Source organism: Castor canadensis, chromosome 8, assembly GCF_047511655.1.
Source record: "Castor canadensis chromosome 8, mCasCan1.hap1v2, whole genome shotgun sequence".
NCBI lineage: Eukaryota > Metazoa > Chordata > Mammalia > Rodentia > Castoridae > Castor > Castor canadensis.
Window position 1 is genome coordinate 21,904,610 of NC_133393.1, and position 24,514 is coordinate 21,929,123.

The 24,514-nt window shown below is 54.0% G+C and overlaps 5 protein-coding genes across 9 annotated transcripts in view; 2 read left to right on the forward strand and 3 right to left on the reverse strand.

Annotated features, from left to right (window-relative positions):
• Positions 1-262: 262 nt before the first annotated feature.
• Ring1 (ring finger protein 1) lies at positions 263-4,132 on the reverse strand. Of its 2 annotated transcripts, none has more exons than XM_020164107.2 (7): positions 3,971-4,132; positions 3,735-3,858; positions 2,828-2,988; positions 2,484-2,699; positions 1,419-1,808; positions 973-1,246; positions 263-682 (listed from the first exon to the last, which is right to left on the reverse strand). In XM_020164107.2, the coding sequence occupies exons 2-7, from the start codon at positions 3,810-3,812 to the stop codon at positions 581-583; spliced, it is 1,221 nt and encodes a 406-aa protein (XP_020019696.1). In that variant the 5' UTR covers positions 3,813-3,858; positions 3,971-4,132; the 3' UTR covers positions 263-580. The 2 variants fall into 2 exon arrangements, with proteins under 2 accessions (XP_020019696.1, XP_073938553.1); XM_074082452.1 differs by having other exon boundaries at positions 4,008-4,129.
• Positions 4,133-5,766: 1,634 nt separating this feature from the next.
• On the reverse strand, positions 5,767-8,000 carry Hsd17b8 (hydroxysteroid 17-beta dehydrogenase 8). Of its 2 annotated transcripts, XM_074082453.1 has the most exons (9): positions 7,805-8,000; positions 7,433-7,650; positions 7,214-7,330; positions 7,003-7,095; positions 6,815-6,900; positions 6,626-6,710; positions 6,411-6,453; positions 6,144-6,218; positions 5,767-5,960 (listed from the first exon to the last, which is right to left on the reverse strand). In XM_074082453.1, exons 1-9 carry the CDS (start codon positions 7,983-7,985, stop codon positions 5,944-5,946), a joined length of 915 nt encoding a protein of 304 aa, XP_073938554.1. In that variant the 5' UTR covers positions 7,986-8,000; the 3' UTR covers positions 5,767-5,943. The 2 variants fall into 2 exon arrangements, with proteins under 2 accessions (XP_073938554.1, XP_020019699.2); XM_020164110.2 differs by lacking the exon at positions 5,767-5,960 and having other exon boundaries at positions 6,073-6,218; positions 7,831-7,928.
• Positions 8,001-8,467: 467 nt separating this feature from the next.
• Positions 8,468-11,871, reverse strand: Slc39a7 (solute carrier family 39 member 7). The gene is made up of 8 exons (XM_020164164.2): positions 11,774-11,871; positions 11,053-11,461; positions 10,799-10,967; positions 10,489-10,542; positions 10,203-10,355; positions 9,932-10,072; positions 9,531-9,727; positions 8,468-8,973 (listed from the first exon to the last, which is right to left on the reverse strand). Exons 2-8 carry the CDS (start codon positions 11,455-11,457, stop codon positions 8,701-8,703), a joined length of 1,392 nt encoding a protein of 463 aa, XP_020019753.2. The 5' UTR covers positions 11,458-11,461; positions 11,774-11,871; the 3' UTR covers positions 8,468-8,700.
• Positions 11,872-12,000: 129 nt separating this feature from the next.
• Rxrb (retinoid X receptor beta) lies at positions 12,001-19,081 on the forward strand. Of its 2 annotated transcripts, none has more exons than XM_020164165.2 (10): positions 12,001-12,464; positions 13,164-13,381; positions 13,896-14,052; positions 14,430-14,609; positions 16,103-16,275; positions 16,655-16,784; positions 16,987-17,119; positions 17,223-17,326; positions 17,634-17,739; positions 17,866-19,081. In XM_020164165.2, exons 1-10 carry the CDS (start codon positions 12,233-12,235, stop codon positions 18,011-18,013), a joined length of 1,581 nt encoding a protein of 526 aa, XP_020019754.1. In that variant the 5' UTR covers positions 12,001-12,232; the 3' UTR covers positions 18,014-19,081. The 2 variants fall into 2 exon arrangements, with proteins under 2 accessions (XP_020019754.1, XP_020019755.1); XM_020164166.2 differs by having other exon boundaries at positions 12,002-12,464; positions 17,235-17,326.
• A 1,161-nt stretch (positions 19,082-20,242) lies between these two features.
• Positions 20,243-24,514, forward strand: part of Col11a2 (collagen type XI alpha 2 chain) — a 29,500-nt gene continuing 25,228 nt past the window's right edge. For both annotated transcript variants that reach the window (XM_020164112.2, XM_074082455.1), the window contains exons 1-4: positions 20,243-20,516; positions 23,127-23,276; positions 23,411-23,621; positions 24,074-24,236. In XM_020164112.2, coding sequence (XP_020019701.2) covers positions 20,435-20,516; positions 23,127-23,276; positions 23,411-23,621; positions 24,074-24,236 — 606 coding nt within the window. In that variant the 5' untranslated portion in view covers positions 20,243-20,434. The remainder of the gene's footprint in view (positions 20,517-23,126; positions 23,277-23,410; positions 23,622-24,073; positions 24,237-24,514) is intronic.

Genomic DNA, 24,514 nt, shown 5'->3' on the forward strand with positions numbered 1-24,514 from the left:
AGCTGGATTTCAGCCTGAGATTCAGGTTGTAGAGGACAAGTTTGGGATCTCACTTCACATCTCCCCACTCTTCCTCTTTCCATCAGCTTCACAGACAGTCCCTCCCTACTTTCATACATATTTCTAATTTGGAGGCTGAAAAAAAAAGGGAATTACACCCTGTGAATAACCTCTGCCATTCCCCATTTCAAAAGATGATTCTGAATTCTGGACCTCCCTCCCCAATCTTTATCTTGTACACAGATAAACACACACACAGAACTGCAGGTTTCAAAGAAGAAAAAAGCAAATTTGTTGTTGGTAGGAGAGCGTGAAGGGCAGGTTCTTCACCTTCTCCATCAGCTGGGATGGATGGGCCATTGGGGGAAATAGAAAAGGCAGTAGACGGCAGAGCATGTCCCACTCTGTACAATATAGAAGAATCTGATATAGATACTTTGTATAAAAGCCACTTGTCCTTATTTGTGTCCTCTTGCTGGCTGGCTGGGCTGGAGAGCATTGGGAGAAGAAAAAGCTGGAGGGGTGGGCCAGGACTCAGGACATCCGATAGTCCCCATCATCTGGCTGTCCCCTTGTGGGGTCACTTTGGATCCTTAGTGGGGGCATAGCAGAGCTCTAGTGGTCGGGACACCTTCCAGAACTTCTCGTTCACCAGCTCCAGGGTCAGTGAGCCATTCAGCGTCTAGGGAGGTTTTGGAAGGGAGAGACAGGAGGAGGAGGGAAGTTGGACAAGAGGGAAAAGGAAATGAATGACAGAAAACAGGTGAACAAGGAAGGAGGAAACAAAGAGGAATGATAAAAGGGACAGGGCAAAGCAGGAGCACAGGGAGTGGTGGGAGAAGACAGAAGGGAGAGGAAAGAATGGAAGGTGAGAGGAGGGCTGCTGAGTTAGGAGGTCAGCCTTGGAGCTGTGTGTGCTCCAGGCCATCCTCCCCTTCTCTCCCCCATCCCCCTTCCCTCAAGGGCTCTCACCGTGAACGCTCCGCCTCCAGGTGCGATATAGATGGTATACTGCTTTTCACTGACACCCTCCAGGCTGGGCAAGGCAGGCTCCTCAGGACCATCACCTCCTCCGGCACCACCACCCTCCCCACCACCCCCATCAGGTCCGCCAGTGTCAGAAGCACCCCCTCCAGGCCCTCCTGGCTCCCCTGCCTCTTGCTGCTGCCTCCGCTCGAGGGCAATGCGTAGAGCCAAGTATTTGGAGAGATGGTCCACTGTGGCATTCCCAGTTGTCTTCACATACCTAGGGGGAAGAGGAAGAGGGCAGACTTAGGGCACAAGAGGCCTCAAATAAGAGAGGGAGGGGATTTTCCACAAGGGCCTCTGGGTTAGGGTTTCTTTTGGGGTTTGGGTGAGGGCCACTTCTGATGGAAAGCTAGGTTTCTTAGTGGTCCATGAAAAGACAGGGCTCTCACCTAGTCTGGCAGTATTCTCCCTTCTCCACGAGCAGGGGGTGGGGCCGGAATACAAGCTCAATTTCTCCACCTGGTTCCGGGGGACTGGGAGCCCCGGGAGGGCTTGGGGGGCCCAGAGTTCCCCCTCCCAGGGTGCCTCCCCGGTCACCAGAGTCTTCAGAACCAGCGCCCCCACCCACCCCACCAGTACCACCTCCCCCTGTCCCTACACTGCTGCCCCCTGCACCCCCTCCACGGGGCCGCTTGGGAGCAGGGCCTGGGGCAGAGTCAGGGGCAGAGTCTGAGCTCACATCTTCTCCATCCCCTTCTCCCTCCCCAGGCTCTCCTTCCCCCCCACTCATCGTTGTGGTCTGATCTGACCCAGGCATTGGCCGTCTCACACGTTGGGCCCTGTAGAAACAAACAGTTAAGGTTAGAATGTACCACGGATCAGGAGCTTGGACGTTAATTGTCAGAGAATTAAGAGATCAGGGAAATCCTAAGAATGATATCTAGTATTTATTAAACACAAACAATGCACCAAGCACCCTAAGTGTTTATCTCTATTTTATGGCTGAGGAAACAAGCTTTGAGAGATTAAGTAACTTGCTGAAGACCATAAGCTCTTGCCCTCCAAGTGTGGTCTCAGAACAGACGTACATCAACTGAGAGCTCAAAGAATGCAGACTCTCAGGCCCCACTCTCAACCTCTTGAATCACAGTTTGGATTCTTAACAAGACCCATAGGTAATTTGGATGCACATTACAGAGTGGGAGATGCTGGCCTAGGAGTGATTTAATCCCCAGCAGGATGAATTCAGAGCTTATGCTTGAAATCACTCCATTGTTCTAATTTCTAGAAAGTTAGATGATGTGCTGTTTTCTCCTTAAGAATAGCAGTGCTAGTTGTTTACTAAGAAGCTGTCATTTATGGTCACAATTTCTAGACCTAACAATCAGGCTGTGGTCAGCACTCCAGACGCTAAGCTTAAAAGCTTGCAGGCAGCAAAGACCATACTAGAATCCTGACCCGTGGGCCCACCCCACCAGCCCTGCTGTGCGTGGCCTCCCTCCTGACCCCCACACCTGTGCATAGCCTGCATGCGCAGCCCCTCCTCGATGCTGGAGCTTAGCGCCTGCTGGTTGTGCAGGCGGCTGAGGCGAATGAGCACTCGGTCTTGATGGGCTTCATATTCTTCCCGGCTAGGGTAGATCTTAGAGATCAGGGCATCAAAGTTGGGGTCTGGCCGGAGGGATCTCTTGGATACCAGCTTTTTTCGGCAGGTAGGGCATTCCTTGTTCCTAAGATAGGAGAAAGGAAGATCTGAGCAGTTAGTCCCAGGGCACTGTGTCCAGGCTGAACCAGGACCAGCGAGAGGGCCCCAACTCTGGACCCCTTTACCCAACTTCAAACACGTCCCTCTTGTTACCCGCTCCGCAGGGCTGTGACAATGCAATCAGAGCAGAATCGGTGGAGGCACTCCTTGGTGGTCATTGTATTCTTCAGCATGTCCAGACAGATGGGGCACATGAGCTCTGAATGCAGTGATCGAGGGGAAACCGCAATCTCTGTGCCATCCATGATGGCTTCCTGGATGCATCAATGAGTGGAAGGTATGGTGGGTTGGAGGGAAGGGAATTTTAGAAGCAAGCAATTCATGAGAAAGGAGTTTTGAGAAATACAGTGAGATGGCAAGATCTGGGTTCCCATGTTGACCAACTGAGGAAGACAGGAATTCTGAGATAGGGAGGGCCACTGGCTTGGAAAGAATGAAGAACAGAAAGGATTAGGGCTCATAAATTAAGAGTAGGAACTTTGGAAGTTCCAAGGGTTGATAAGATGACTAGGGGAGGTGGTGGCATAGATCTGTGGTTTGGAGACTTAACACAATTTCCTAAAAGTGTGGTCCTGGTACTAATATCAGAATTCTAGGGTGTCTGTTAAAAGTACAGATTCTGAGTCCCCACTGCACTACTGGGTCAGAATACTGGGGGCAGGGGCATGTCTTTGAAGTTCCATTTTAAAATCCCAAGGTAAGTATTGTATACACTGACCTATGACATTGAGTGAGGGACAGGGGCTGTAACTTCCCTGTCCGCTATTTTTCAAATGAAGATGGTAATATTTGCTGTACCTCTCTAGCATGACTGTTTAGAGGATTAAATGAGATAAAAGTAAAAATGCTTTAAAATGATTAAGGTGATTCAAAGGGAGCCTGCGAAATCCAGCAGGGTCGACAGAATAGAGCAGAGAATGGAAAAGAAAAGGTGTGATGGGGTCTGTGGATTGGGGGTTTGGCGGGAGGGGGTAAGTTGGGATGGGAGAATTCCTGTCACCTGCGGGGTCCGATGCAGCTCATACAGACTCAGTTCCCACGTTTTGCTGGCATTCTGGGCATTCGCCGGCGTCGTCATGGTGACCAAGCACAGACCCCCCACCCGGGCTCCGCAGGCGAGGAGTCTAAGGCCGGGGAGGGGGAAGGGGACACGGTGTTCGGGGGCCGCCTCTCGAGCAGACCCCGCCCCTCGAGGCGCCCCTCTGAATCCCGCCCCGCGCGGGCGCGGACCCTCACCCGGCTCCGGCCGTTCGCGCTCCGGCTGCCGCCGCACCTCTTCCAGGGCCCGGGCTCCTGGCTCGACTTCGTTCCGTCCGCAGTCCCTGCTCAGACAGCAGCTCCCGCCGCCGCCGCCGCCGCCATGGCCCGGGCGCTGGGACCCTACGTCACTTCCGTCTGTCCCTCTACTCCACCCGCCCCCTCCCCCGCCGGCGGAGACGTCACCGGCCACTCGCGGCACGGGTGGGACGCGACGTGGACGCCAAAGTTCCCCCGCCCACGAAACGCGCCCGCTCCGTGCGAGGAGCCTGCCTCCCAGGAGTCCCGCGCCACGTGGGGACCACGGCCTCCGCCCTCGGACCAGCATAGTCGCGCGGCCAACGATCGTAGCCACCGTTCGATTCCCGGTGTCCCCACCCCGGGGCCTCCGCTCCAGAGGGCGGAGCCTGAGACCGCTCGGACCCCCTGGAGGGGACGAAGAGCTCGGGGAAGGGGCCACCTCCCACACTCTGCGTCCCCTCGGGTCTCGCCCCCCCCCAAGTTCTCCGTAACCCCCAGCCTGGGATTCCGGGGGAAAAAAAGCTGTAAAGATCCTCCGCCGCTTTAGCTCATGTCCTGTGAAGGCAGCTAGGTCCCGAAGTGCACAAGATTCCCCTTGCCACCCAGGGGTCTTGCCCCACCCTGCGCTTTGCCTCTTCCTAGGCCCTCCGACCCCCTCTCCCCCTCGAGGTTTGGGGGCGGCGGCTCGGGACGTCCAGACTCAACTCTCGGCCGGAGCCATAGACTCGAGAATTGCGTTTGGACAATCAAGAGCCGCGGCCCGGGGCGGGGGAGGGAGGTGCATGAGAGGAACGGGGAACGGAGACATCACGCGGAAGCTGGGACACACACAAGATGGGGGCCCCCATTGAGGAGGGGGTGTGCGCGTGTGAGTGGGGGACACATGGAGCGGAATGTCTGGAGTGAGATCCCAGTGGGCAGAAGCCTCTCTAGAACTCTGGAGTAAAGGAAGGAGACGGGGAATAGAGAAAAGAGGAGGAGCAGAGCGATTCCCATTGAGGGCAGGGAATGAGGGATACAGGGAAAGGGAGAGTGATGGGCGTTCAGTTCCCGCTAGCCAGAGCTGGGGCTTCGGACCTGGGCTGTAGTTGCCAGGGGGTTGCCGATGTCTGGGACAAGTCAGTAGTGGGTCCCCTCTCCTCGCCCCCCACCCCAGGTCCCCCCTACTTCCCTGTCCTCTCCTTCAGTCCGTGGCCAGTCCTTATGTGGGCGCCAGAGTCGATTAGCGCAGACCCCCTCCCCTTCCTCCTCCTTCTCCCAGCCCCCTCCCTTCTGCTCTCCTCCAGCCCCTTTCATCGGCTGGTCCATTCCCCTAATCCTGGCCCCCTCCTCTAATCCCCCCCATCCGACCCCAGGCCGGCTGCAGCTATTGTAAGGTGGAGAGAAAGAGGAGGGGAGACTGAGAGAAAGGAGAGGGGTGGGGGAGGGCCACCTGTTCCAAGACCCCCTTCCAAGGCCAGACTGGACACCAGGATGGGGCTAAGAACAAGCCACCCTTGGGGGCCATAAGGACCCAGGGAATTGGGGGGAGGGGATTGGCCTTGAAGAACCAGTGAAAGGGGGTAGGGCAGAAACCCCTCCCTCTCCAAAAACCCAGAGTGTCACGAATACAGTGACATACACTCTTTGCTCTCACACCCGGCGGCGGGGGTTGCCCTGGGAGACCAGCAGTGAAAGGGAACAATCCTTAGGGAAAGGGAGAGAGGGGGAGGTGGGGAAGGGTCTGAGGGCTTGGACACAAGAAGAACCGGAGGTGGCAGGGAAGAGGATTTGGAATTTATTAGGGTCACAAGCACCCCTGCCTCCCATATTCAGCATTCCTGAGCCGTACACTGCCACCCCTTTTGTAGCCTGGGAACTTAGAGTCCTCATCAGCAGGAGGCCAGGCAGAGTGGTGGGGGAGTGAGCAGCGTCCAGGGTCCTTGAGGCAGTTACATGAAAAGACCTCCTGAGAGGGGAAGAAACATTTGGACAGATGCATGGGTGGAGAGGTAAATGACTTGGGGATGCCCACTTCTGTCCCTGGTCTCAGGAACCTCTGCCCTTTTGGCTCCAGATTCTCCTCACTTGCTTTCTTATATGATCTGGGTTCCACTTCTCTGCCCTCTCCCTCCCCATGCTGGCCTCATACCAGTGACTTCCACTGAGGCCCCTGTGATATATCCACTGTCTTCAGATGCCAGGAATGCAACAACATCTGCCACATCTATGGGAATTGGGGGGGGGGAGGACAGAATCCCATTCATTTCCATAGACCCGAAGTAACCAGTCTCCTTCCAACACCTCCCCCCAACACACACCAACCACTAACCCTGGTGAGACCCTCAAAAATAACACAAATTTGGGAACGTCTTCATTTATCACCTTCCCCAGGGTCTACTCCCCATTCAGTGCTCACCCTCAGGATCCCCGAAGTGTCCCATTGGGATTAATCCAGTCACCTGTAAGGAAACACTTGAATGTGGGTGAAAGCTTCTTTTATGGATTGTTTAAAAGAGTCTATGACTGTTTTCCTCATCCTTCATGCATTATTTACTGTTTGCCAGACTCTGTGCTCAGCATTTCTCTCTGAGGCCCAAAGACCCATACTGCCCTCCTCCCACAGCCTCCTACCTTCTCCTTTACTTTCTGTGGCATTTTCTCTGTCATGGGTGTTGCAATGAACCCTGGGAGGACAGAATTACATCGGATCCTATGTCTGTAGAGAAAAAGTGGCTGCTGAGTCTGGAGAGGACATTGACCCTTCCCTCAGATGATACATGCCTCAGCGAGGTCCCCTGGTACCCCAGGTGTCTGACCCACCGTCCAAGTTCCCGTGCTGCAGACTGGGTCAGCCCAATCACTCCTGCCTTGGAGGAAGCATAGTTTGTCTGCCCCATGTTCCCCACCTACAGGTGCATCAGAGATCTGGGGTGAGTCAGGAGTCTCAAGGACTGGCTTTTTTCTCTATGCCCACTTGCCTGGCTAACTTCACCCCAACTCAACCTGACCTTTCCATTGATGCTACTGATGTTGATGATGGAGCCATGACAACCACTGGACACCAAGGCTTGGGCTGCAGCCTGAGTGACTAGGAAGATGCCCTGGCAGGAGAGGGTAACAGAAAATATCAGCTGGGGTGACAGCCTTTCTCAAAGTATGGCCCTCCCCACCAGGCTGGAGTGGGAGGGTAACAGAAGTCACAGGTTCAGAGATCACCACCTTGAGATTGACAGCTATGACTTTGTCCCAGTTATCCTCAGACATGTGGAGCAGAAACTCATCCCGGGTGATGCCCGCACAGGACACAACGACAGATGGTGGGCGAGAAAAGCAGGCCTATGGGAAGGAGGGGTGGTTCCACACCAAAACACCACAAAGAGCCGGGGAAATGGGGGCGATGTGGGAGCTTGTACAAGAGCTAGGCTGCCAGGCGTTCACCTGCACTTGCTCCAGCAGGCGCCTGGCAGCCGTGGTCTCCGACACGTCAGCCTGGAAGGCAGCGTGGTTCCCGCGGGGCGCCTGCGCCTCAATCACCGGCCCGCCCAACAACCGCACCGTCTCGTGTGCCGCTGCCCCGTCCAAGTCGCAGGCGGCCACGGTGGCCCCCTCTCGGGCCAGGCGTACACTGACCGCGCGGCCGATGCCGCTACCCGCACCTGCGGTGAGAGAGAATACACCGGGTGGGAAGGGAAGAGCGGCTGGGGTCAGAGGTCACAGGGAGCAGTTAGGGAAATTTGGACAAAGGGCCAGAGATCACAGGAGTCGCAGGGTATGAGGGTGTGCCCATTGACATTACTCCTGAACCCCAACCTGCCCAGGGAGAGGACCCCCTCAACCTGTGACCAGGGCCAAAGCAGAGCTGAGCCGGAGCAGAGACGCCATGGCGGGCAGGGGATAGGCGGGCACCCAAGCCCCGAGCCAATGCGAGCTCACAGGAGGCGTGACAAGGGCTAAACCAGGACCAACCAAAATCCCACCAGCCAGAGGCCATCTGCGGACACCAGCACGGACCGACCTCCCACCTTGGGGGCGTGGCCCAGGCTTCAGAGCCTTGGGATCTGAGGGAGACAAGGGGTCCCGTTCCCCCCAAAAAGACAAATACTGCATATGAGGCGGAAGATTCAAGGACTTTATTTCCAGTCACCACCCCTCCTCTTCGATTCAAACATTGATACAAAATGAATAGAAATAAACAAAAAAAAAAATCAGGCCATGAGATTACCAGCTAACCCTCAGCCACCTCCCACCCCAAATCACTCCCAAATCACAACACACGATTGATGTTTACCCCCAACTCTTCCTATTACCCCCTTCTGTCCAGGGCTCTGGTCTTCCCTGAGGCCTTCACCAACCAGTGGGAGAGAGGAATAGATCTTGGAGAACTCTTGTGTGTGGCACCTTGGTCCTCTGAGAATAAGTGCGGCAAGGAACACCAGGTAACCAGTCATCATTCCAGCCTTTTTCATGGCCCCATTTATCCCTCCAAACCCAACAATATGGTTGAGCAGTGTCCAACACTTTGGTCCCTCTGGCCTGTCATTTTCGCTGCCAAACCTTGAAGGCCCTTAATGCCAATGTCACCATTCTAGGATAGATCTCCTTGCTTTGGCAGATGACCCTGGCCAGGGCCCCCAACAGCCACAGGCCCCGACTTACAGTTAGGAGAAGAGGTTTGGGGCAGGAGTAGTGGCCACTTATCCCATCTGTCACTCAAGGTGGGCAATCAACACCATCATAATAACTCCCCCCAGCAGCCCCAGCACCTCCAGAAGTGATTGCAATGGTGACGCCTCCCTCAACAGCTCAGGCAACACAGACACGGTTGCTACGTAGATAAAACCACCTGCAGTGAATGGCAGAACCCAGCCAGGACCTGCACCACCTGCAACTTCATTGCCCACTGCCCCTCCTTCAGTGAGAAGAGCACAGGCTGTGCCTGCCAATGCTCCTACTGCTGTCAGTAATTGTAGACGCATCGCCTGGTGGGCAGAAAAGGAGAGAGAGACACCAACAGCTAAAGATTATCAGTGGTTTAAATGTGGCTGGTGGGGTATGGCTGTATAGGTGTAGGGTTTGATTCAGTAGTTGTGTTGTGTTGTGTGCGCCAGTGTGTGCACAGAGCATAGTTTAAGAAATATTGAGCTAAGCCGGGTGCCAGTGACCCATGCCTGTAATCTTAGCTACTTAGGAGGCTAAGATCAGGAATATGGCAGTTCGAGGTCAACCTGGCCAAATAGTTCCTGAGACCCCCATCTCCAATATACCCAAAGTAAAATGGACTAGAAGTGTGGTAGAGTGCCTGCTTTGTAAGCCTAAAGAGTCCTGAGTTCAAACCCCAGTTCCACAAAAAAAAACCAAATTACATATGTAAGAAATACTGAGTTACAGGACAAAGGAGACAAATGCTTCACCCTCACTTCCAGAGGATTTGTTGTAATAATACAACTTGTTTAGAACTAATGAGAAGCAGTCCTGGGTTTGGGGTGAGAAAGCAGGGACAGAGGTTTGAGGAAACCATGTTTACATAACCACCAACCTGTTTTTTGCTGCAGCCAGACTGGACCAAGATGGCAAAGTCCCCAACTTCATGGGGCACTTCATGTAGCAGAACAGTCATTGTGGTCAGGATCCCCAGCCCTCTGCCCCCTCGAAAGGAAGCACCAATGGCCAGACCATCTGTGAAATTGTGTGCCAAGTCAGCAGCCAGATTCAGGTATCCAGACACACGCAGGTCTTGTACAGGAGAAAGAGGAAGACAAAATGAAAAGAGAAATCCTTTACCACCAGTCCCAGTTGTGGTCAGCCATTTTTATATCTCCCCTCAGGGATCACTTCACAAACAGTGTTTCCCAGACACCTGCCATATGCACAACACATATTTTATACAAATCATAGTGATGCTCCTTGCCCAAACTCATTACCACCCCTGTTCCTTACCTGAACCTGTTTTTTCTTCTTCAGGGTTCTGAGGTTTTATTGGCCCATCTTTAGGCCCTATGCTCCCTCCTTTCCTTTTCCGCAACTTTGCTTCTTCCTTTTCTTCTTCCTCTGAGCTGAGCTTCTCCTTTGAAGAATGCTCTGAGGAAACAGAGGAGATGGTCAGAGCGGAGAGCAGAGATCTTCTAAGATATATCCTCAAAGGGATACCTGCTCCAGCTGACAGCCATGAAGCAGGCAAGGTGGCTTTTAGAAATTGTCCTGGGCTTACCCTGTCTTCCATGTGCATGACTTCCATGTGTGTGACCACGTCCATGACTGTGTCCATGTCCTCCTTTCACATGTCTCACAAATTTCTCCACCACAAGGAAGGCGACAATTCCACTGAGAACCCACAGTCCCACAGACAGAATGGGACCCTGACCTGGGAATGGGGGCATTGATACATTAAGGGAGATGTAGATTCCAGAATTCCTTCTCAAGTACAGGAAGTGAAGAACAGGAAGACACACACTTTTCCCAGTACTCCACCCCTTTACCTGTCTTCTCTTCCTTACCACTGTGGGAGTGTCCATGTCCAGGTTGCTCCAGAGTGTGATGAGAATGTGGTTCTGCAGGAAGGAGGAAAAAAGGCTGGACGAGGGAATACCGGACCAAAGATGTGTATTTAGGGTCTATTGGAAGGTTAGGAATCACAAAGAAGAAAAAATCTTCCCCAATCCCCCCACAAATAAAACAGTTAAACCTGTGAGAGCTGAGAGCGTGGCTCAAGTAATAGAGCACCTGTCTAGTAAGTTCAAGGCCATGAGTTCAAATCCCAGTACCTCAAAAAAATTTAAGGTTTGAGGTAGTCTAGAGATTACTTACCCAGAGCATGAGGGATAAGGTGCAGGAAGGCATCACCTAGGAGCCCCCCAGAAGCAAAACTGAGCAAGATCTGGAGTAGAGAGCGATGTCTAGGCGAGTTTGACTCCACTGGGATGAGGAAGAGAACAAAAAATGGAGCGGCAGAGATCAGCACTGTGGCCCCCAGTGCCTGGTGAAGAAGAATCAGGAGTCAAATATTGCAGTTTTCACCAACCTAGAACCAGTCCTTTCCACCCCATCCCCTGGGGACTCACATAGGCCCAGAGGGTGACAGTGTCCAGGTCGTGCTTGATGCCTGGAACCCCAGACTCCCTGTAGCCTCCATGGCTATGTTCATGGTCATATCCATGTCCTCTGTGGTGGAAGCTTTCGTGCGAGTGGCCACGGCTATGACCATGGTGCAAATCCTCGTGTGAATGTCCATGGTCGTGACCGTGAGTATGCCCATGCCAGATGCTCTCGTGAGTGTGGCCATGGCCATGGGCATGGCTGTGTCCATGGTGGAAATCTTCATGTGAGTGCCTGTGGCCATGGAATTCTTCTTCCACGTCCTTGTGCGGATCACCATGACCCTCGTGTCCGGCCACCAGCAGCCCCAGGGCTGCCCAGGTCAGCAGTCCCACGGCCACCCAGTGGGGGGCCCGCAGGCCTCTGGCCATCACACTGACCAGAGGGACAGAGACAGTGACTCCACTTGACCCTCAACTCTACACGAGTCCGCTTTACTCTGCTTGTGCCCTCCGTGCACTTCTATGGGCCGCTTCCCCATTCCATTCTATCGCCACCCACACTGTTCCCAAGACTCGTTCTCTTTATTCCGAACCCCTTCCCAGATGCAGGCTCCCTCACTCTCACAGAACACCGCTCTAGATTTTGATCCGCCCTTTACGGGCTCTCTGGGCCCTCGTCTTTATGACTCACTAGACGGGGAAAAAGCCTGGAAGGAACAGTAGAGGAAAGGCAGGGAATTCTCACCGGCTCCGGGATCCTCTCCTTTCCCAGTTTGCTCGGACGTGGCAGTCACGCCTCTACCTCCCGCGAGAACAGGAAGTTCCGTTCTATCTCCGCCCCAATACCTTTACCAATATGGCGGCTCTCTGGTGGAGGCAAAGCCAGCCTGCCCTATTGCGCATGCGCAGGTACAGAGGTTATTTGAGGGGAGGCTGGGCGAGGCGGGCTAACAGGCTGAAGGACACCTCCTCCGTTTCCAACTAGCGAAGGGGCGGGAACTAGCGACGAGACTTCCCGTCTGTACAAAGATGGCTGCCACATCGGCGCTGTCATTTTGGTACAGAGCCGAGCGAAGCGCTTAGTTAGAGCCGATCCAGGCCAGAGCCTTTTTCTCTGGGGCTTCCTCGTGTTCAGTTAGTGCCCCGGTCAATCCTTGGGAATCCTTGGCACCTCTTCCGGTATCCCTACACTCAGCCAGGAGTCATGTCTTGGGCCGCCCGCCCGCCCTTCCTCCCCCAGCGGCATGCCGCAGGGCAGTGTGGGCCGGTGGGGGTGAGAAAAGAAATGCATTGTGGGGTCGCGTCCCGGTGGCGGCGGCGGCGGCCCTGGCTGGATCCCGCGGCGGCAGCAGCGGCGGCGGCAGCCGGAGAACAACAAACCCCGGAGCCGGAGCCGGGGGAGGCTGGACGGGACGGGATGGGCGACAGCGGGCGGGGTGAGTGTCCTAGCGGACGAGCAGGCGAGCTAGTGACCGCATTATCTGCACCCCTCCCCCATATCCTCCCCGGGCGTTCTTTCTCTGGCGCTCCCGCCCCCTTGTTTGTAAACACGCGTCCTCTCCCTCCCGAGGGCCTTAGCGCCCCCCCACTTCACCCCGGGGCGGGGGAGTTTCCGCCCTCCTAGTGGTGGCCTGTTGAGGCCCTGCTCCCGATGTCCCGGGCGTGGGAAGACACGATTCCCCTTGGGCTTGAGGACTCTGGACGTTTGAAGGCAGATCTCACGTCTAGGGGGGTTCTTGTCCGCCTGTCTCCTGCACGCTCTTGCTACCTGGCTGTAAGCTAGGAATGGAAAGGTTGACTGGGCCACCCCACGTGCTGCCCCACCCACGAGACAGGTCTACTTGGGAGTGACTTAGTATTCATTCATATGCTTTGTGTGGAAATATTCCTCACTTGAACTACCCTGCCTTTCTTTTCCTTTGTAGCCCCCACCCCCCAGCACCACATTTAAGAGTTACAGTGTTGTTTGACAGCAGGGTATTTCTGAACTTGGGGATGGGTGGGGTAGGGTGCTGTGGCGCTGTGGGGAATTAGAGAATTAAAGTCTCCAAGTGGATGATCAGAGACTCATTTTCTGTTTTTATCTCTCCTGTCTCTTGTGTGTCTCTGTGCCTGTATGTACCTCTCTCTCTCAGACTCGCGAAGCCCAGACAGCTCCTCCCCCAACCCCCTTCCCCAGGGGATCCCTCCCCCTTCTCCTCCTGGACCACCTTTGCCACCTTCAGCACCTCCACCTCCAATGCCACCACCCCCACTGGGCTCCCCCTTCCCAGTCATCAGTTCTTCCATGGGGTCCCCTGGTCTGCCCCCTCCAGCTCCCCCAGGATTCTCCGGGCCTGTCAGCAGCCCCCAGGTGAGAGGTTGTGACCCACTTACTGCCTCTCCACTTTGATTTCATTTGTTTTCCTTGTAACCCTCATCCTCCTGTGAACTTCCCCATGGCTCACTGACCTTCCAGTCCTCTAATCCTAGCAGGCATGTGGTCCTTGTGAAACCCCTTGCCCTTTCTGGGGTGACTGATATTTTAGTGCATGCTTCATCCCTAATCCTATTATGAAAAAAGCAATCCAATATTCCTGATGTCATTTTCATCTATCAGTGATTTTTCTGCCCTTTTGGTCCCATATGTCCTTCTAAAACACATGCCCTTCAGGGCCACTGTGTTACACAATTTCAGGGGGCAACTGTTTATGTCTGTTCTCTATGAGTTGTGCTCCATGGATGGCCTTTTATGTAGACTGCAGTGTAGCTGATGCCCTTCGGAGTGTGCAGTTGAGGGCCCTGCCTAGTGGATGATTTCCGTTACCTGTGAGAGATTCTTCTTCCAAATGAGTCTCCCTGTGACCTCCCTATTTCCCCCATCCCAGATTAACTCAACAGTGTCGCTCCCTGGGGGTGGGTCTGGCCCCCCTGAAGATGTGAAGCCACCAGTCTTAGGGGTCCGGGGCCTGCACTGTCCACCCCCTCCAGGTGGCCCTGGGGCTGGCAAACGGCTATGTGCAATCTGCGGGGACCGAAGTTCAGGTATGGGGCTTGGAACATAGACACAAAAGAAGAGTCTGGGTCATTTACCACCACCTGTAGGACTTCCAGGGGCTCCTGGGGTTGAGTCAGAGTAAGTGAGCTGGGGGAGACCTGTGGAGGACTAAAGAACCTGAAGCTCAGATGTACCATGCAATGGAAGGTGGTCAGAGGGAAATGGGGGTTAGTATAGGATTTCTGAAGAGTGAGGAGAGTGGACTAAGTTATTCTTGACCAGCTAGTTCCTCATCTCTATATTTTGCAAACACAGGAAGGATTTTGACTGACTTTTGCCTGGCGGGGGGAAGAGATTGGCAAAAGACTTTATGTTAAGGAGGTCTCTATGCAGCCATCTTATTGCTGTTACCCTCCCCTTGTAGGCAAACACTATGGGGTTTACAGCTGTGAGGGCTGCAAGGGCTTCTTTAAGCGTACTATCCGTAAGGATCTGACCTACTCATGCCGTGACAATAAAGATTGTACAGTGGACAAGCGCCAGAGGAACCGCTGTCAGTACTGCCGCTATCAGAAGTGCCTGGCCACTGGCATGAAGAGGGAGGGTAAGGACCTGCTCCAGCCAGGCTTCCCAGTCCATAGGTCCTTCTCTCCCACCTCACTAGTGGGAGAACAGGGAGGGGGTAGAGGGGAGACTGAAGGCATCCATAGCTTTGTATGCCTGTCAGGAATGCAGGACTGTTCTCTCTTTTTTCCTCCAGGGGGCGATGTTTGATTCAGTGCTCTTCCTTGGTACCCAGCTCTGGTCCCTTGATTTTCCATCTAAATTAATGGTTCTGCCTCTGTGGTCACACTATGATCCTTTCCCAGCCCCATCTAGTCCTACGGCAGGATAGTCTTTCCTTATCCATGATGGGCTTCTGTGTTTCCTCTTCTCTAGTCTTAGCAGTTTCTCCTCTCTGATCCCATGTTCCTTTTCTGGTCTCCATGTCCCTGTTCTCTGTGGTCTTTCCTCCAACCCCTGGGACTCTACCCTCTTAAGCAGACTTACAGAAGACTTTCTCTTCTATTTCTCCTTCTTCTTAAGTCTTGCTCCTGGAATTCTGAGAGAGATACTGTAGAGAATGTATCTTGGACAAATCTCTCCTTTAGTAAAGATGAGCCTGAGCTGGGTGGTAGTGGCTCATGCTTGTAATCCTAGTTACTTATTAGGCAGAGATTAGGAGGATTGTGGGTCCAAGCCAGGCTAGCAAAAAGACCCCATCTCAACCAAGAGCTGGGTGTGATGGCCTGTCATGGGACTCTGAGATCGGGAGGATTGAGGTTCCAGGCCTGCAAGGGCAAAAAGTTCACAATACCCTGTCTCAACAGAAAAAGATGGGTATGGTGCCATGTGCCTGTCATTCCAGCTACTATGGGAAGTGTGACTAGGAGGGTTGTAGTCCAGCCATTCAGGCAAAAAGCGAGATCCTATCTCAAAAATAACCAGAGCAGGGGCTGGGGGTATAGGGCAAGAGGTACAGTATCTGTCTAGTAAGTGTGAGGCCCTGAATTCAAACTCCAGTACCTCTGGGGGAAAAAAAAAGAGTGGCAGGGTCAGGATCAGATGCATGTCTCTGAAGACCTAGGCCAGTGTTCACTTATTGCCTATTTATTGAGTCTAAAGAACACAAGATTTGCCACTGGTGTGCTTGACCTGTCACATCTTGTATGAACTTAGGCACACTAGCTAACCTTTTTAAGCCTCAAGTTCTTCATCTTTACAAGTGGCAACCAGAGCTCACAGGGTCATTAAGATCCTTGAGTGAATGATAAAACACATATAGCATGTTTCTAAGCACATAGTAGGCCCTCTGTTTAAATCTGGCTTCCTCCCTAATTCCTTTATTTTCCTATTCCCTTCTTGACCTATTACCTGCCTTTTAATAGCTCCTGCTTCTAGACTGTTCCTGTCCATTTACCGTTTCTAGTGTTTTAAAAATTGCTATAAATATCTCTTAAGGGATATCAGACCTGATAAGGCCCCAAGGATATTTCAGAACTCCCTCATGGCTGGCTGATGACTTTCCATTTTTTTTCTTCCTCACCCTCCCCACAGCGGTACAGGAGGAGCGTCAGCGGGGGAAGGACAAGGATGGGGATGGGGAGGGGGCTGGGGGAGCCCCCGAGGAGATGCCTGTGGACAGAATCCTGGAGGCAGAGCTTGCTGTGGAGCAGAAGACTGACCAGGGCGTTGAGGGTCCCGGGGGAACCGGGGGTAGCGGCAGCAGCGTGAGTGATGGGGTCACCCCTTCTTTGCGATGGGGTTGGGGGAGGAGGAAGTCTAGGTCTGTTCTATCTCCCCTCTTCCCTTCTCCTCATACCCTCCTCACACTGCTTGGGACTGGAAGTGCTGCCAAACAAGGCCTCTCAAACATCTAAGGTGGGTGTGAGAGCTCCCTCCATCCCTACTCACAGTGGCAGAACCACAGATGAGGCTCAAACAGTCATTTACATGAATGCCAGAAGTGAAGCCAGATTTATAGGGATTGGCTTAGGCGGAGCTTAAAGGAAGATTATGTACAAGGAGGGAATGTCGAAAGCTTTTTACAAGGGGGACTCCTAGCACACCTCTACCCCTTTCATAAATCTTATGCCCTGTCTCCTGCAGCCAAATGACCCCGTGACTAATATCTGTCAGGCAGCTGACAAACAGTTGTTCACGCTTGTTGAATGGGCGAAGAGGATCCCCCACTTTTCCTCCTTGCCTCTGGATGACCAGGTCATATTGCTACGGGCAGGTCAGTGACCTTCAATTCCTTTGACTTCTTGACATTTGACCCTTCTTTGACCTCCTGACCTTCAGTGACCCTAGTGGCCTTACCTTGCATACTCAGGGAGCCATGCTTACTGACCTTGCCACCTCTTTTCTTCTCTTCCTTTGATGTGTTTTGAATCCTATGGTCTGATCTCTGGCTCCTGACCTTTGCTGCCCCCAACCAGGCTGGAATGAGCTCCTCATTGCTTCCTTCTCTCATCGGTCCATTGATGTCCGAGATGGCATCCTCCTTGCCACAGGTCTTCATGTGCACCGCAACTCAGCCCATTCCGCAGGCGTGGGAGCCATCTTCGATCGGTCAGTGGCCCTTGGCTGGGCTGACCTGTAGGTAGAGGGGGTGGGGCTATAGGCTGGTCCGTGTCCAAGGCTGGCTGAGCTGTGACCTTTGAGTGACCTGCAGGTCCCTCTCCAGGGTGCTGACAGAGCTAGTGTCCAAAATGCGTGACATGAGGATGGACAAGACAGAGCTTGGCTGCCTGCGGGCAATCATTCTGTTTAATCCAGGTAAGAGGAGGATTACCCCTGTCTCTCAAGACCAAGGCAACCTTGGAGCCTCTTCTCCGGAGCCTCCTAAGTTACCCAGCCATTCCCCTCAGTAAGACCCTCAGCCTAGAAATCTCCCAATGGAGGAAAAAGGCACTTCTACTGATCCATTCCCTTTCTGACCCCATCCCACAAACCCAGTGGGCCCTGCTTCCTTTGCCAGGTAAAAGGCGAGTAGGTGGAGCCCTGAAGTGGCATCCTGAGGGCTACAGTTGCATGTCTGTTCTCATTTGATTTGTCCTTCTTCCTCACTTCCCTGCCACCCTAGATGCCAAGGGCCTCTCCAACCCTGGCGAGGTGGAGGTCCTTCGAGAGAAAGTGTATGCATCACTGGAGACCTACTGCAAACAGAAGTACCCTGAGCAGCAGGGACGGTGAGATGGAGCTTTGGGGACTGAAGCCCCTGCAAGGGTGGGGAGTGAGGTGGGGGTGTGTTCAGAGCCTGAGTGCTTCTGGCTCTCACCCCCCTTCTCCCACCTCCACCTCCACCTCCACCTCAGGTTTGCCAAGCTGCTGCTACGTCTTCCAGCCCTCCGGTCCATAGGCCTTAAGTGTCTAGAGCATCTGTTTTTCTTCAAGCTCATTGGTGACACCCCCATCGACACCTTCCTCATGGAGATGCTTGAGGCTCCTCACCAGCTGGCCTGAGCCCACACCCACATGTGGGCTTCTCACACTTGAGGGGTGCCATCCAAGAAGACTCGGAGCCTGGGCCAGGGTGGGAGGCCCCATGTGCCCAGACAGAACTTCAAGGCCTGGAACACAGAGCAAAACCAACACCTCAAAGGAGATCTGTCAACCCTCCAAGGGGTTTGCTTGATAGCTCAAGTCAGAGGGGACCCCAGGTCCCTCTGAGGACTGGACATTTCCTTTCAGTGACTTTGAGTCTCTGAACTTGTTGGGGTCTCCAATGATTTGGGGTGATTTCTCACTCTCATCCCTCCCCCAGCACAAAGCACTGATCCCATTCCTGGGATCCTGTTTCCTTCTCATTTTGCTTCACTCCCATGTGAAGTGGAAATGGGGAACTCCCCCCTGAAATGGATGTTGGGGGGCGGGCCCCCCAGAACTGATGGACATGGAAGTAAGGCTCTGACAAGCTTTCTTCCTTCCAAACCTGGCAGTTGGGGACAAAGAGGGAGCCTGTCACTGTCTTCTGTCCAGAGTCCTCTTTCATACTTTGCCTCCTACAGTCAGACTGAAAAATAAAAAGGTGGTGGTGGTTAAAGGGCTGGTGGAGATGTAGGAACCAATCTGCTATTTTTAATTTCCTCAGAGGATAGAGACTTGCAGTTAGACTCAAAGAAGTACTGTACTTTCCCAGGTTGACTAAGAGATGCCAGTGGTGGAGGTTGGTATTTAGGCAAGGCAGGGTGCTGAGGTGGTCTGTTCCTGGGCTTTCCAAGCACTGGCCTTCTCCACCCTTCGGCCTTCATGTCTAGCTTGGGGAAGGGGTCTGGGCTGTGATGACAGGGCCTGGCTGGCTGGTTTGGTGGGTGTAGTCCCTGGGGCCCTTCCCTTCATAACTTTCCTCCAGTTCTGGGCACACAGCATAGGCTTGGGATAGGGATCCTGGCCTGAGAATTGAGGGGCGATGGCCAGTCTGCAGAGACGGAGTGCTGGGGCTGCATGATTTTTGCCTTGCATCTCCTCTTTGGGGTCCTTTCCCCTCTTTCACTCGCACATAAAATCGCTTTCAAATTAAAATCGCTGTTTTCTGGACTGAGATGACTATAGAGGTGGGCAGCGCCCATCAGCTTGGTGTGAGGGTATCCGGTTGGTAACTCTGGACTTGCTCCCTAGAGGTTCCCTGGGGCTCGAGAGGCGGTGAAGGGTGGGGGACACAAGGCCGCTTTGTCGGGGCGCGGGGGGGGGGGCGCGGTGCGGGGAAGAGGGTATGGCAGGCTGGGGGCGGGGCCGGGCGGGAGGAGGGAGTGCGACTGTTTCTCAAAGGCGCCTTGTTCGCTGGTGCCCTCGCTGCGCCAGTGGGCGGCGGCGCCTCTCTCGCTCCGGCCTTCTCTCCCGCCGCGCCGCGGGCTCCGGGCAGACCCGGCGCAGTGCCCGCTCGTGGGGGCGCGCTGGGCGCGAGCGCGGCGCCCTCCCCAGGCGTTGCCTGCCTGGAGCCGGCCACGTCCCTGAGTGACCCCATTTCCCCGGACCCTTCCAGCGGCATCGACTCCTCCTCGTTACACCCCTGGGTCCCTTCTCACCTGAGCTGTCGACTACCTTTCCTACCCCTCATTTTCATCTCCTTGGACCCGATTAGCCTGTTTGTTCTAGTCTCTGGCCTCTGTCCCCAAATAGGCTTCCTCTGCTCTCCATAGAACCCCCATCCACTCCCCCCACCAGTTAGTCGCTATCTATAGCCTTGTCTATAAATACCCCGGCCCCAGGACCGGCTCTGTAATTACATGGGGCGGGGCGAGGGGGGTAATTATGGAGACCTGATTATGTGTGGGCGTGGGGGTGGCGACCCCCAGGCCCGCCTCTCCCTTCCCACTGTGCCCTAAGTCCCGCCCAGGACTCAGCAAAAAGGGGGCTCTGGGCCCCAAAGGGGGAGGGAACCCGAGAGGGTGTGTGTGTGACTAGACGTTTGGGTCCTAGAAAAGGAAGAGCTGAGGGAAGATGCATTGTATCTTAGGGTAAAAGACACTGAATCCCTGCAAGGAGTAGGGAAGCACAGTTCAAGGGTCAGCAGGGAGTGAGGGTTCCGGTCTCCCCCATACCCTCCCCCGCCCAGGTGGTGATTGAGGGTGGGGTTTCCCCCGCGGTGGCTTTGGGCGGGCGGTTGGAGGCGGGGGCTGGACCTGGGGGCGGGGGCGAGGTGGGGGCTCTGGGCTGCTGGGGTGGCCGGAGACACACAGGAGCGGCGGCCACCGAGGAGGGAGCAGCGCGAGATCCCCGACGGCACCTTGTTGCATGGAGCTGGGCTGCTGAAAGCTGTTGCCGTGGGACAGCTTCTGACTTCCCCAGGATCCCGGGTTCCCAAGCTCACAGCCCGATTCCTGTCTCCTGTCAGCCTCAGGGCGTGCCTGGGTCCCTGGGACCTGGCGTTGTGGTCGCCCAGCCATGGAGCGGTGCAGCCGCTGCCATCGCCTCCTCCTGCTCCTACCTCTGCTGATAGGGCTGAGCGCTGCCCCGGGCTGGGCAGGTAAGAGGAGTGCCATGCCTGGTAGTCAGAGTCAGCTGGAGCTCCAAGTATCCGGAGGAGGGGACCGCTGATGCCTGGGGCAGAAGCGTCTGAATTTAAGGAGGGGATTGGGGGCGTCCAGGGTTTAGGCTGGAGGGCGAGATGCCCGGGTTCCTTGGAGCCAGAATAGGAATCTCTTCCCTCTTCCAAGAGACTGCAGGAGGGCAGCTAAAGCCCACCGGATGAGGACCACCACAGAGAGCTCTGAGTAGGGCTGGATGCTTGTCTTGAGTCCTCAGGAAGACTCGAAGACCTTCAGGACTAGTCTGGTCCAAGCTTAGCTGATGTCTATCCAGGTGGTAAATACTAGGGTTGATGGGTGAGGGATGAAGGATGAATATCAGTGGGGCAGAGCAGAGCCTACTAAGTAAGGTGAGAAAGAAGGGATGCCTCAACTATCTGTCCACTGGACTCCCTGACACGGTCCCCTGCCCCCTCCCTATGCCCTCAATGCTGCCACGCGGCTGGCTCTAGGGAGCACTGGGGCTGACTGCCAACAGGACGGCTGCTGGACAGGCTAGGATCAGGTGTCTGAGGCTGGAGCCAACTCTTTGCATTCCTGCCCCGCCCCTCCCCCTCTAGCCAGTTGGACTCCCCTGGAAACCTGGTGTCCACAATCCCAGTCTCCTCCAACCCTCCCCCTCAGGACCCAGAAATCCTGGCTCCTAGGAAAATGGATTTGATGTCAGAGCAGGTCCCTGTGAACACTGGGTCCAGGGCAGGATGGAGCAAGTCCTTCACTCCTGCAAACACTGGGGGCTTATTTGTATATAACTTGACATTCATTTATTCTTTGCTCTGAAGAGATAATGGTCAGAATGACAGCATAAAGGATTTAGATTAGATTACAGAAAGAAGTTCCAAGCTCTGCAGAGGGAGATTCAGGGACAGGAAATTGATGTGTATGGTGTTTACAGAGTCTAGGAATAGTTTTTGGGAGAAAGGAACCCTCTGCATGGAGTTAGGGGGATGGCCAAGATGACTGTCTCTTATTTTGGCACTGAGTGGGTAGAGAAGGGACTCCAGGGAGTTGGGTTACTGTGGAAGTCCTGAGATTAGAGGACAGGACATCAATTGGTGGAGCGTGATAGGGTGCCAGTGGGGAGCTGTGGGGCAGATGAGGTCTGAGACAGTGGGGCAAGTATGTAGCAAGAAGGTGGGCTGGTTTGTGGGTAGTGATGCATAGGATCCAACTGTCCTCTCCTGGGCTTTGGTGGAGGGTGGGGGCCTCCGAGGTCTCATTGGCCTGGGGTCTCTGTGAGTCTCTGTGTCTCTGTCTCACTCACCTTCGTCTTTCAAAGCCGCCCTTGTGTGTTGGTGTTTGCAGAGCTGCCACACTCAGGGGCCAGACTCAGCGGGGGCTGGAGAAGGCCGCGGTTTCCAGGCTCCTGGACTCAAAGGGCCTTTTCTCTCCTGCCGGCCCCACCTCACCCACCCCACCCAGGTCTGCTCTCCTGACTGCTCTGGCCTCTGCCCTGCCCCACGCTTCTATGAACGTTTTGCTGGAACTCTTTGGGAGTTTTCCAATGTGGAGCTGATGGTGTGAGAAGTGTGTACACTGGGGTGCAAGCCAGGGAGACATGACCTTTGCCTTCTACCCAGATCTCAGCTTCCTGGGCCCAAACTCCCTGGAAAGCAAAGGTCATGTCTTGAATCTTTGGATCCCAGGTGGTGAGGGTGGCAGGGCAGGACTGAGATTCCAGGTGTGGAGAGCTTGCCTGGAGTTTTGGGGAATAACTCTGATGGGATCTACAGATGTGTGGCGTGGGGCCCTGGATCTGCTCCTGCTCTGCGTGGCAACTTCAGCCATCTCCCAAGCCCATCACAAGCCAAGCCACCCCTCTAGCCTGTCTCCTAAACCAGGGGGCAAAGGCTCCTGGGACAGCTCATTCTTATATCTCCTTCCTCAGCACAGGGAGAATAGTTCCACGCCCCAAACTCAGAATCAGTAGCAGTTTGAAGCCCCCTTCCATATGGCTGCCTCTCTGCTCTCTCTCTCTCTCTCTCTGGTGCCCCCCCCTGCCTCTCCTATGCCCAGGATGATCGATTGCCCAGATGTTGTTTGTGCTGGAGACAGGACAGGTGCCAGAAAGCCAGAGACTGAGAGATATGGAAAGGGAATGAGAGAGAGGGAGAAAGACAAGGAAAGAAAAGGATGGGCAGGATGTTAGGGGAATGAAGGAAGACAGAAAAGAGGAAGACAGAAAGGCCAGCAGGTGCAGAGACAAAGAGAGTAACAGAGAGAGAGAGAGAGAGAGAAAAGAAGAGAAGAGAAGAGAAGAGAGGAGAAGAAGAGAAGAGAGGAGAGGAGAGGACAGATAATAAGGGATATTAATACAGAGAGATTTATAGGTTGAAAGAATTAGGGAGAGTATAAGAGTGGGCATGGAGCTGAATTCCCATCCATACAAGCCACATGCAGGAGAATGTAAGGGAGAGAATGTAAGGGAGAGGTGACTTTACCTTCCAGGGAGCTTGAGTTCTAGGAAGCTAAGCTCCAGATCCTAATGTCCCCTATTTAGGTCCTCCTGAGGGCATGTTATAACCCCTGACCCCTATGGACTCTCCCAGGTGCACCCTCTGTGGATGTGTTACGGGCTCTGAGGTTCCCCTCCCTCCCTGATGGTGTCCGTAAGGCAAGAGGCATCTGTCCAGCAGATGTGGCCTACAGAGTGTCACGACCTGCCCAACTCAGTGCACCCACCCGCCAGCTGTTCCCAGGTATGAGTGACAGGTGGAAGAGGAAGAGCTGGGGGAGGTGATAGGTTGAGTTCTGGGATCAGACACCAGGAAGGAAGGGGTTATATATCTCTTTGCCTCTCACTCCATCTGTGTGTATCTCTTTTGGGGACCAGGAGGCTTTCCCAAAGATTTCTCTCTGCTGACTGTTGTCCGGACTCGCCCTGGTCTCCAGACTCCCCTCCTGACTCTGTATAGTGCCCAGGGTGTCCAACAGCTGGGCTTGGAGCTTGGCCAACCTGTCCGCTTTCTGTATGAGGACCAGACTGGACGGCCTCAGCCCCCGGCCCAGCCGGTTTTCCGAGGCCTCAGCCTAGCAGATGGCAAGTAAGTCAGTTTGGCCCTCTGGGCTTCTTGATCTAAACTTTCAGGAGAAAGTGTCTCAGAGCCCCCATTCCCTAATCTGGGAAGCCACGTTGACCCTTTGCCCACACAATACCTACCCATGCCCAAACTTCAATCACTTCTAGGTCAGAGTTTGGGCTTTAGTGTCTATATCCTTGCTCTGTACATACTACTAGCCTGTAACTAGGGCAGGTTGCTTACCGTTTTTAAACCTCAGTTTCTGTGTCTATGAAACAGAGATAATAGGATTATGACAATCAAACGAGAAAGTGATTGTATGGTGCCTGTGCACTGTAAGCCCTCTATAAATGATATCTATTGTGATTACTGCTATTATTATTGGGTTCAACTCTTCTATCATTTGCTCCCCAATCCTGTTGACTTGCTACCCCCTTTCAGGAGTCAGTCACTTGAACCCTTCCCCCCATGACCAGGTGGCACCGTGTGGCTGTGGCTGTAAAGGGCCAATCTGTCACCCTCATTATTGACTGTAAGAAGCGAGTCACCAGGCCCCTTTCCCGAAGTGCTCGTCCAGTGTTAGATACTCGTGGAGTGGTAATCTTTGGTGCCCGTATCCTGGATGAAGAAGTTTTTGAGGTAAGCAGAGCAATCTGAGAAAGGAATGATTTCTGGTTCTGTATCTTTTGTACATTTCCCTTCTGGTGCCAGTATTCTGTCTTCCTATTCCCTAGGCCTTCATTTTTCTTCTCATGAATTTTTATTTCCATTCTCTATCTTTATGGCTAGTTTTCTGTGTAGAAGAACTAGATGCCCATTTACAGGAATGGACTGTCCACAGCCACTTACTTTGTCATTCAGTCTTCATCTGCCCATCCATCTATTTATCCCTTCAAGCAATCTATCTACTCACTCAC

Bases quoted from the DNA above. Each gene is read 5' to 3' on its own strand.
- Rxrb (XM_020164165.2), top strand. From the start codon at position 12,233: ATGTCTTGGGCCGCCCGCCCGCCCTTCCTCCCCCAGCGGCATGCCGCA. The intron at 13,382-13,895 runs GTGAGAGGTTGT...CCCCCATCCCAG, and splicing joins GGCCTGTCAGCAGCCCCCAG to ATTAACTCAACAGTGTCGCT. The intron at 17,120-17,222 runs GTCAGTGGCCCT...AGTGACCTGCAG, and splicing joins GTGGGAGCCATCTTCGATCG to GTCCCTCTCCAGGGTGCTGA.
- Ring1 (XM_020164107.2), bottom strand. From the start codon at position 3,812: ATGACGACGCCGGCGAATGCCCAGAATGCCAGCAAAACGTGGGAACTG. The intron at 2,989-3,734 runs GTGACAGGAATT...TGATGCATCCAG, and splicing joins AGCTGCATCGGACCCCGCAG to GAAGCCATCATGGATGGCAC. The intron at 1,809-2,483 runs GTGTGGGGGTCA...TTGTTTCTACAG, and splicing joins CGCATGCAGGCTATGCACAG to GGCCCAACGTGTGAGACGGC.
- Slc39a7 (XM_020164164.2), bottom strand. From the start codon at position 11,457: ATGGCCAGAGGCCTGCGGGCCCCCCACTGGGTGGCCGTGGGACTGCTG. The intron at 10,968-11,052 runs GTGAGTCCCCAG...CTTCTTCACCAG, and splicing joins CTGTCACCCTCTGGGCCTAT to GCACTGGGGGCCACAGTGCT. The intron at 10,543-10,798 runs GTAAGTAATCTC...TCCTTCCTGCAG, and splicing joins CCTTATCCCTCATGCTCTGG to AACCACATTCTCATCACACT.
- Hsd17b8 (XM_074082453.1), bottom strand. From the start codon at position 7,985: ATGGCCTCTGGCTGGTGGGATTTTGGTTGGTCCTGGTTTAGCCCTTGT. The intron at 6,901-7,002 runs GTCAGGTTGAGT...ATGCACCTGTAG, and splicing joins TCAGTAGCATCAATGGAAAG to GTGGGGAACATGGGGCAGAC. The intron at 6,454-6,625 runs GTAGGAGGCTGT...GTTTCCTTACAG, and splicing joins CACAGAAAGTAAAGGAGAAG to GTGACTGGATTAATCCCAAT.